The 11,507-nt window shown below is 25.6% G+C and overlaps 1 protein-coding gene across 3 annotated transcripts; it reads left to right on the forward strand.

Moving 5' to 3' along the window:
• The first annotated feature begins 315 nt into the window (after positions 1-315).
• Positions 316-11,070, forward strand: LOC112702882 (dehydrodolichyl diphosphate synthase 2). Of its 3 annotated transcripts, XM_072199341.1 has the most exons (4): positions 592-1,118; positions 5,182-5,488; positions 6,436-6,503; positions 10,438-11,070. In XM_072199341.1, exons 2-4 carry the CDS (start codon positions 5,261-5,263, stop codon positions 10,877-10,879), a joined length of 738 nt encoding a protein of 245 aa, XP_072055442.1. In that variant the 5' UTR covers positions 592-1,118; positions 5,182-5,260; the 3' UTR covers positions 10,880-11,070. The 3 variants fall into 3 exon arrangements, with proteins under 3 accessions (XP_025609890.1, XP_072055442.1, XP_025609891.1); XM_025754105.3 differs by lacking the exon at positions 5,182-5,488 and having other exon boundaries at positions 316-1,118; XM_025754106.2 differs by lacking the exon at positions 592-1,118 and having other exon boundaries at positions 3,672-5,488.
• The last annotated feature ends 437 nt before the right edge of the window (positions 11,071-11,507 follow it).

The following is an 11,507-nucleotide window of genomic DNA, read 5'->3' on the forward strand; positions in this document are numbered from 1 at the left end:
ATGAAAGCACAGTAAGTTTTACAGAAAGAATAATTTACTTTAGTTTATTATTTTATAGTGAAATTTAAATCAATTTAAAATAAATGTTGAAAAGTATGTATATCTCAAGGTCTAGTCATCAAACCCACTTAAAGCTAACCATTTGGGTGAAAATAATTGATGTCACAAAGTTTTAGCAATGTAAAAAAAAAGTTAAAATGATCGTATATAATATAATATCTATAATTTTATATATATATATATATATATATATATATATATATATATATATATATATATATATATATAATGTTCGTAATTATATATTTATTATATTTAAAATTATATAATTATTTTAATAATAATGAATAAATATTAAGTAAAATAATTTTTAATTGTTTGGACTCTGTTTATTCTCTTCACGTAACAGGACAAATGCATATACAACCATCACCAAGCGACGTTCATTCATTTCCCTTCTTCAACTAGCTAATCTGCCCAAATACGGCACTGTTTAATTTGAAAGCGAAGCTATCACTTATCCACACAAACACTACTTTTCTCCCTTAACTGCTGCTTATGCTTATAAATAAAGCTTCTCTCTCAAAACAAGGACCTTCGTATTCTCGGTACCGTCATCATAACCGTATTTCTCAATAATGTTCTCGTTAAAATTCCCTATCCCAATTGAGAACACGTTAACTCCTCCTCCAAAAACCAATAATAATAACAACAACAATAATAATAATAATACTAATTACAATAAATTTTCAGGATGTTCATATTATTGTTCCGTTTATGCCAGTAACAAACTCCGTGGAGGTATAATAAGGTCTCCTCCTACGTCGAATGTGGCGCTCCACAACAACGGAGCCTCCGTTGTTGGAGGGTGGCCAGAGACGACGGAGGCAAAGGAAGAGCCATTTCCGGAGGAGCTGAGAGCGGAGCTGATGCCGAAGCACGTGGCGGTGATAATGGACGGGAATAGGAGGTGGGCGAAGACAAGGGGTTTGTTTCCGTGGGCGGGTCATCAGGCTGGTGTGGAGGCGCTGAAGGAGGTGGTCAGGCTGTGCCGCAGCTGGGGGATTAAGGTCCTTTCTGTGTTTGCGTTTTCTTCTGAAAATTGGATTCGCCCCAAGGTTAGCTAATACTAATAGCTACCTAGTCTTCTCATCTCATCTCATTCATATATCTAAACTTTATTGTGTAGTACTTTGTGAAAAGAAGCGCCACCAGCAAGAGATTTATAGCCATCAAATTCTCGTTAATGATAATTTTAATATTGATCAATTTTATTATGAAATATTAAATGCATTGTTATCTAAAAAGAAAAAGTTGTCTAGGGTTCAATACTTTTATTAAAATTTGATCCGTATTTAATTTAATAAATGAAAATAAATAATTTTATAATATTAAATATAAAAAAAATTTAAGACGTCAATATTTTTATTAAAATATCAGTACTTATTAGGTAATAAAAAAATGAATAATTTTTTATTATTGAATAAAATTTCACACTATTAAAAATACTATTAATGATTAAAATTACAAAATTTATTGACCACTTCTAAATATAATCTTACATCATTAAAAATACTAATAATAACTAATTAATGATTACAAATTATAAAATTTACTGATCTTTTAACACTCTTCATTTAAAAAATAATAATAATAAATTAAATGATAATGTATCTTAAAATAATTAAGTTACATGTCATTATTTAATTGATAAAGGACGCTAAAATATTTGATGTATACGTATTTTTTTAGAAATTATGTTTAATATTAATACAAATTTAAATTGAAAACTTTTAAATTTATTTTAATAAATATACATTCAAATTTTCAAGTTTTAAAATTTTTTAATAAAATTTCTTGAATATTAAAAACCCTAATTAAGAAGATTCATTGTTTAATCTGCTGCTAAAAATACGAGTAGAAGAAGCTATTGTCACATCTAATATGCCATTCTCATTTAATTATATTTTTGTCTAAAATGTCATTTTTTTAGGAATTAAATGTACAACTGTCATTCTCATAGTTACATTTTTTTTATTAGTCATTTTTGTTTTATACAAAATTCTAAAATCGAAATCAGTTACTAAATTGGTAAAACTAGATATTTAATGTTTAAAAATTTAACTAATATTTAACTCTTGAATTAAATATAATAAAATATATATATATATATATATATATATATATATATATATAATTTGTTGTGTTTATTATTATAAATCGATTAATTCCCAAAAAATTAGGTCGATTCGGCCAATTTACTAAAATTTGACCATTTTTTAGATTTTTTATGGGTTCTTTAACAATTAGTTTTTATCTTAAATCAGAATTTGTGATCTCAATTCCCAATTAACTTAGTCGAGACAATCAATTCACTTCAATTCTCAAAAACACATGATTTTATATGAAATCACTATATATTAACATATGAAGGTATGTATATTATTTAATCTAATAAATATTAAAAATAGCATAAAATGAAATCATTATTATTTAATTTGTGTGTGTTTAATCTAACGAATATTAATAGTCGTTAAACAATATTAAATAAATAAATATATCCAATTTTTTACCATTATACATTTAAAAGACTAAATAACTTATTATAGAGTATAGACATAATATTACAATTTAAAATAAACCCTCAATTTATATACGAGTAATTTTGTACAATAATAATAATAATAATAATAATAATAATAATAATAATAATAATATGTCTATCTAATATAGCTTTGACTTTATAAACACTAAATGGTTTGGTGCAGAGTATGAGTATCCAATCATTTTTCTTTCACAGTCATAACTCATAATAATAGACTGCAAAATCACAAGAACTGAAATCAGCTCAATGTCCCCACTAGCTAGCTAGTAACATAATTCAGTCTAACTCCCCCAAACCTCCTAAACGCATTTCCAGCTCGTAACGTACACAAAGATTGGTCCCATCCTAGTTAACCTTCATAATGGTAATTAATAATATTCCGCTCACTCATTTTAGTGTGCGTGTATAGATATATATACAATATCATTCAAAGTGCGAATACTTTCTTTTAATTATGAACTATCTTATTTGCAAACTAAAAAAAAAAAATTACTAAGATAGTGTTTTATTTAGACTTTTTCTAATCACCATTGCGTTTATATAATTAAACACATATTGGGTTTAATTAATATATAAATGTCTAAAATAGACACAAATTTAAGTAGTGTATAATATAATTTTTTTTCATTAATATAAGAATGGATTATTATTTTGTAGAAGAATTATGCATGTATGCAAAAATCGGTTATTAAATTAATAGTTATTAGTATAGAATATATATTAAAATATAAAATATATATTAAAAATAGGTTAAACAATAAATATATATATATATATATATATATATATATATATATTAAGAAATTTAAAAGCTAATAGAATTTATTATTTTTGACCTGTATATATTTTTAGTCATTAATACAATATATTTAGTTTAATAGTTCAATAATATATTTTTAGTTTATATTTTTAAATATTATTAATTAATTATTGACTAAAGAATTAAATTTTATTGGCTTTCTAACTTTTTATATTTATATACAAATATATGACAGTTAATTCTTTTATAAATATAATATTTTTATTTAAAAAATATTACAAACGAAGATAACCAAATCCTTGGTAAATGGAATAATAGTTTTGCATTTACATAGCATAGGTCTATTTGGATAGTTTTATAAGTAATTTTTTTAAAAAAAATTTAATTTATGAAAAGGTATAATATTAATGTTTAGTGTAATTTTTAAAATTAAATTATAATTTTTAAAAAAATTATTTAAATGTTTATAAAAAAGTTAAAAAAATAATTTTTTTATAATAAAATTTTTTTTATTATATATATTTTTTAAAAATAAGTACTTTTAAAACTAAAAATTAAAATACAAAATTTATTTATAAATTACTTTTAATATAAATATTTATTATTTAAACTATTTTTAAAAATGAGTTTAACTATACTGAAACCAGGTATACTCACGTATACTCACATTTTTCTTTGCGAAAAGAAAAAATAATCTTCCATGAAATACAAATTAGCAAAAATATCTCACGGTCAAAATCATCAGATGACTACTAATTCTGGAAAAATAAGTATTTTTTTTTCTAAAATAAAAAATATAAGCCTAACAAGTACGTAAGAAAATCATTACCTGATCTTCGGCACGAAAAGAATGATACAAACATATACTGATTATCGTACATAACCATAACCATCACTCAGCACATCACATTACTAAAAGCCAAGTGTTCCGTCCTACCCCAATATGCACCATTCATTCCCCGCAACTTGAATGCCATTCTGCTCCAATACGGCAGCTTTTGAAAGCGAACGTTCTAATTATCCACACAACCAAACTAAACCCGTTTCATTTCCGCAGACACTTCTAAGTTCTTTTTTAAAGAGATCACTTTAATAAAGATATTAAAAATATTTTTTTATTTAAAGATGTTTATATATATTATATTATTATTGAATATTTTTATTAAATTGATTAATAATTTATTTTGTAATAAATTAGAACAAAATTAATTTATTATAGTAACAATAATAAACTCAATTATTTATAATATAATTATTAGACTCAAGATTGAATTATACAATCTAAATCGAATATTTTTAAAGTTTTTTATAAAAAATAAATATATCTCTGATTTTTTATTTTATAGATATTTAAATTTTTAAAAATTTAAAAATATAATTAGATTCCTAAAAAAATTAAATTTATTATTATTGTTATAAAAAAATTAATTTTATTTTAATTTGTTAAAAAATTTAAAAATAATCAATTTATTAATACGTTCAATAATAAATGACACATAAACGTCTTTACAAAAAAAATATTTTACCCGTCTTCACCAAGTATCGCTTTTCTAATGTCACTTTATAAATGAAGCCCCTCTTTAAACCTTCTCTCACACAAAAAACTAACCTTACATTTTCAGCGCCAGAACTTATTCCAAACCGGGATAACCTTATCGCTATTCCGGATTCATAATTCTCAAAATTCAAAAATGTTCTCACTAAGACTCCCTATCCCGATCGAGAACACACTAATAACTCCGCCTCCAAAATCCAATAATAACAACACTTATAATTCTTCTCTCTGTGCCCATTCTTATTCCTCTTATTCCCATAGCCAAACAAACCGGTTTCTAACCGTTAGGAATGTGGCGCTTCAAAAAAACGGGAACTCAGTCGGGGATTCGAAAGATACGATGATGCAGCCGTTTCCAGAGGAGCTGAACGCGGAGCCGTTGCCGAGGCACGTGGCAGTGATAATGGACGGGAATGGGCGGTGGGCGAAGATGAGGAACCTGATGCCATCGGCGGGGCACCAGGCTGGGGCGGAGGCGCTGAAGGAGATGGTGAGGCTGTGTGCTAGTTGGGGGATTAAGGTCCTGACAGTTTTTGCGTTTTCTACTGATAACTGGGTTCGCCCTAAGGTCAGTTTCGTATTTTCATTCATGGCGCTAAATGAAGCTTAAATAAACCAACTAATACTTAACTGACAAATATAACTAACATTTGTAAGTTGTTATTCGCCTCAAATAATCCTTTTTTTTCTTTTCTATTTTTTCCCCAAATAATCGTGTATATATATATATGAAAGAAAAAATTTAAGAGACTAGCACTTTTATTAAAATTTATCCGGTATTTAACTAGCAAAAAAAAGTAAGTAATTTCACACCATTAAATAAAATTTTATACTATTAAAAACACTAATAATAATTAATTGATGATTACATTTTTAACACTCTTCGTATGTGAAAGAAAAATGTAGGCGTGGCCCCTCTAGCAAGACAAGTAGTTATTTAAAAGTTCTAAAAAAAATATCAATTACATTTTTGAAAAATTTTGCAATAAATTTATAAATGTATTAAAAAATTACCAAGAGTGTGTTTCATAATTATGAAAAAAAAAAGTATATTTTCAAGTGATATAAATATATAATTATGAAAATGGGTATGAAATCAGGGTTTATATTATTTAATATATGATATTTAAAGTCAAATTGATAAAGTCATTGCAACTAAAAAGTAGTGAGCTTTTGATTATAATTATAAATGTTAAAATATTCGTTTATAATCTCATATATTATAAATAAAATCTTCACAAAATTAATTTCTGTTATTCTTTAATACAAATTCGTATTGTCTTAAAATAATATTATTAGGAGTTAAAGTACTCTTTTTTATAAAAAAAAATATTTTTTTTTAAAAAAAATAGACAGAAATTGAATTGAATTTTTATTTTCTAATTATTTTAAAAGTGGTTATTTTAAAAATAAGTTTTCAAATAATTCTCCCAAAAATTATTTACGTCAATGTAGTTTTCCTCGTATGTTGTTTTTCGTTATTGGTTTACTCAGACTTTGTTTGTGGCGCTGCAGGTGGAGGTGGATTTCTTGATGAGCCTGTTCGAAAAAACAATAAACTCTGAAATTGATGTTTTTATCAGGTACTTCCCGAATAAAGCACTTTATAATTGAAACCCTTTTATTATTTTTTGCTACATTAGCAACAATAAAATTAAAAATCTATAATTCGAATATATGCATACTATTTGAGTTTCTCACCAATATATAAAATAAAACACGAATAGTAATTATTTTTTATTACTTTAACCGTTGATTGGTATTGTTATTGTTATTATTATTGGTCTGGTTCTTTTGGCTTGTTGGTATCATCTTTTTTAGGTTTTATACAGAAAAAAAAAAGATAAGGAGGAATTGATATTTTTTTTAACACCTTTATTATTATTAGAATGTCACGCTTCCGGCTGCGCTACTCTGATAGCAAGCAGTATTACAATGACTTCATATATTTAATAATAAAATAAAAACCTTTAACTCGAAACCATATCGCTGTTTTTTTTTTTTGAAAAGTCGAAAAATTACTTTTTCTTGAAAACAAACCAACATATACATATATATACAAAAGCTCTTATTACATAAATAGCTTATGAATATAATATACATAAATCATTACAGTTCTTATTCCTCTTAGATATTATAATATTGATGACGAGGAATAAATAAATAACAACTAAAACAACAACATCGAATAAGCAAAATGTAATAAAACTCTTTGTGAGCCTCGTCATCCATTTCCTAAAAAGATAAAGTTGTACGGGGTGAGAACTTAACCACACGGTCTCATCACGGAGTTTCAGAATTGTCATAAGAAGATTTTTAATAAAAAAATCGTTTTCAAATTCAGTAATTATCGTTGTCTTATGAATCCTTAGAAAAAATGATGGTTTAACCATAAAAAAAATTCAAAACTTTTTTTTAAAAGAAATCAGTTAATTATCCAAAATTCCAAACTCGCTTTTGAGATAAAAGAATCTCTAAAGTTTCCTAACAGTATGAATGACCAACCTGTTCCAAACATAGGTTCATTAAGTCTATGCTGAACCAACTTGATATTTCATACTTTACTAAACCACATCATAAACCAATCACGACTTCAGGCCCAAACAGCTCAATCAACATCCAATTCACCACAACCCACCCACTTTCAGTCACAAACACAAATAATGAGGTTCAAACACAATCAAGAGCATTTACGTTAAGTATAGCAATTAACAATTAAACAAAATTATTCATATAAGCAAACTAATTACAATATGTACACCTAAACAATATCACATAGATGCATATGATGAATGCTTGCTCTATGGCTAATGAGCTCATCTATCGGTTATACAGCCAACCCGACATGTCCTGGTAGCTAACCATTGAATAGTCCATCTATCAATCTCTCTCTCCCTCAAGCGCATTCCTGGCTCGCACCTCCTTCTCCCGCAACAACAACGACGCTCCTCAACGGCGCTGCGCCATCCTCTCCTCCCTCATTAGCGTTGGCGGCGATGGCCTGCAGTAGCTTGACGACACTTATCCCTTTCTTTTCCAAATCTCCTATCTGCCATGTGTGTGTGTTTGTTTAGTGTGTGGGTTGATGAATGAAAACTAAAGGTGAGGGTGTGAAGGAGATGCGGGTGACGGTGGTGTAGGGGGGTTTGGCGGTTATTGAGGGGGAAAATAAAAAGCACGGCAGTGAAAGGCGGTGGAGGTTAGGATTTGTGGGGTTTGCTTTGGGAATTAGGGTTTAATTTGGGGTAAGAGTGAAATTACGAATTTTGGTGAAATCGGAATTTGGTAAATTTTAATAAAATTAGAGTATATTGTATAAATTTAAAATCTAATTTAATCCCTTAAAATTGTTTTTAAAAATATAATTTATTTATCAATTTGATAATTGAATTTTAATTAAGTATTCTAATTTAAAATATAGAGTAATATAATTAATTTTTTTTATTATAAAAATTAAAGTATTAAATTTTGAAGTCTTAATTATTTAAACTAAATTATAGAAAATTCTTATTATTTTACATTTGTTAAATTTTATAATTTAAATATAGAAAATAATTCGATAATTATAAAATTAGATAAAAATTTTAATTTAAATAGTCAAAATAAACCTCATTATTTTTAAATTTTTAAAACTTTAAATTATAAATAGGAAAATACTCAATAATTGTAAAATCAGATAAAAATCTTAATTTATTTTAAATTCAATTTATCAAAACTTATTTTAATTATTTTTAATAAAATATAATTTCTGAGATTAAATTTTTAAATGATAAATAAATTAAAATTAATTTATAATAAGATTTTCCAAAACTTCTAGTGTTATACTTTTTAGCTTATCAATTGGATATCGTATATATAGAATTAAAAAAATGTTAAATGACTATAGCACAATAAATTCATTACTAAATTAGTTATTATATATTTTTGGTTATTATGTAGTAATTTTGTCTGAAAATGCGGTATATTTCAGTCTTCTGAAGAAAATTGAGTGAGTACTAACAAAAGGCAACAAAATAATAATTCAGATATTAGATCTTATAAAATTTATTATGTGATATCCTCTTGAGCAGAGATGGAATTTAGTTAAGACAATGAAAGGTTATAGTTCCCAAATTTTTTATAAAAAAAATTAGTGATATTTTTTTAAAAAATAAAAAATAATTCAATTAACTTAAATACTTTGTTATGATTTAAAAGCACTCAATTTTAATTCTCATATATATCTTATTTTTATTGTATAATAATTTTTAATTTTAAACATTAAAAATATGTTAAATAAAAAAAGTTATCTAAACAAAAAAAATCATCTAACAATCAAATCAAATAAAAAAAGTTATCTAACAAAAAAAAGATAAGAATAAAAAAAAATCATCTAATAATTGAATAAAAGATAAAAATCATTGTTATAAAAACACGTTGTTTTGCTAGCAGCTTCTTTATTCGCATTTCGTAGCTCTCTATTCAACAAGCAACACTCCCTTTATTTTTGAGTTCAAATATAAAAAATTAGATATTTTTTATTTATTTAATTTAATATTATTTTATATTTTATTGTTTATTTAATTTAATTTTTTATATGATAAAAAATATTAGAATATCTAAAAAGCATTGATATTATTGTATTTGTATAAATTGATAAAAAAATTTAATAAATATTATAAATTATTGAAAAGTTTAGTTCTTATTCAATTATTGAAAATTTCAAGTCACTAAAGACTCGAAAAGTACTATTATAAACTATTTTGTATTTTTTATCTGTAAAATTATTTATTTATGATCTTATTAGTAACAAATTTAAAGAATAATTATATTTATAAATTTTATTTTAATATAAATATTATTATTAAATTTTTATGTTAAATTCTTTGCCCTTCTAAAATTTTGTTTCAAGCTCCGTTACTGCTCTTGAGATATAAAAATAAGTATCTTTATTTTATAGGTATTGAATTGATGAATAGAATTGATATTATGATCATTAGTTATTAAGTCAGAATAATAGTTATTAAGATTGTCCATTATAAATTTAGAAGGAAGGCAAATAAAAGTAAATTATGACTCATAATACACAATAATAAAAATCAAACTATAAAATAATAGATCAATTTATCTATAAATAATTATATAATTTAATTTATTTTTTATATATATTTTATATTTTAATATATATTTTACCTTCGTAATTAATTTTAATGGCTAATTTATAATATACGCTTAACATATAGTTGATATAATTTAATTGAAGTGAACTTGATATCATATCTAAAATAAAATAAAATAAAGATGAGTTTGGTATTAAAATCGAGATGGAATATATCTAATTCAACTCCGGTAATTAACTCATAAACGACAAATGTCTTACACTTTTAAACTATCTAAAAACTTTATTATTAAAAGATGATATTTGTAATATGCACACCTTACGTTTATAAATAATAGTCTGGAGCGTCAAACCAAATGCTATTTCTATCTTCATCTCGTTAATATTAAATGAATCATTTTTACTTGTTACATATACAGGGAAGGAATCCGAATATCCGTGATTGGAGATGCATCAAAGCTCCCCAGCTCATTAATTAGAATGATAAAGTATGCAGAGGAAAGCACAAAAGAAAATTCAAGACTCCAACTCATAGTAGCAGTTAGTTATAGTGGAAAATACGATGTGGTCCAAGCATGCAGGAGTGTGGCAAAAAAAGTCAAAGATGGCATTCTAGATTTGGAAGAAATCAACGAAGGCATCATAGAACAGGAATTGGAGACTAACTGCACTGAATTTCCTAACCCTGATTTGCTAATAAGAACAAGTGGTGAACTCAGAGTAAGTAATTTCTTGTTGTGGCAATTGGCATACACAGAACTTTACTTCGATGGAGCACTGTGGCCAGATTTTGGCAAGGAGGAGTTTGTAGAAGCATTGAGTTCATTTCAGCAGAGAAAGAGACGCTTTGGTGGACGCTAATCATCATAATAACTATTAATTTAATATCTCTTAAAATGTAATATTATGTATATAATTATAAGTAGTCACCTTTGCCTTTACGATGAAGGTATTGACTTGAATAACAAGTAAATAGAATTGGCAATGGAGTAGTATTTTTATACTTTATGATGAAATATGACCCTAAATTAATAGAAAATTATATTTGTGAAGCTTTATTTTTGAATTGATGATCTAATTTAAACTAAAATATCACTTTTTCATTTGTCAAATCATAATAATTTATCATAAAACAATATTAATTAGTTTACAAGTTTAGAATTAACCAATTATTATAAGAGTGATGCTCATGGGCCATCATCTATAGCTATTATTAATGGTTCATGAGTATAATAAAAATTAGAGTAAAGGACAAATAGGTCCTAACCTTTTTTTTTTTCCAGACATTTTCGTCCTCAAAGAAGGGAAAATATATTTAAGTCCCTCACTCCTGAAAAACCTGGACATTTCAACCCTTCAGAGAATTTAGGTGTTTGGGCTGGAAGAAAAAATCTCACCTGACAGAGGTGGCACTGACCTGGCCGTTACGGAACCCACGTGGTAGGAGACTTTTCAAAACAAGACATATAAGTTTCCGAAGAGTAAAACG

The sequence above is a fragment of the Arachis hypogaea genome, chromosome 7, assembly GCF_003086295.3.
Source record: "Arachis hypogaea cultivar Tifrunner chromosome 7, arahy.Tifrunner.gnm2.J5K5, whole genome shotgun sequence".
NCBI classification, from domain to species: domain Eukaryota; kingdom Viridiplantae; phylum Streptophyta; class Magnoliopsida; order Fabales; family Fabaceae; genus Arachis; species Arachis hypogaea.

What these genes read in the sequence shown, in the direction of transcription:
- LOC112702882 (XM_025754105.3), top strand. Translation starts at nt 639, where the DNA reads ATGTTCTCGTTAAAATTCCCTATCCCAATTGAGAACACGTTAACTCCT. An exon ending in AAAATTGGATTCGCCCCAAG is followed by an intron (nt 1,119 to 6,435) that starts GTTAGCTAATAC and finishes GTGGCGCTGCAG; the next exon opens with GTGGAGGTGGATTTCTTGAT. An exon ending in GAAATTGATGTTTTTATCAG is followed by an intron (nt 6,504 to 10,437) that starts GTACTTCCCGAA and finishes TTACATATACAG; the next exon opens with GGAAGGAATCCGAATATCCG.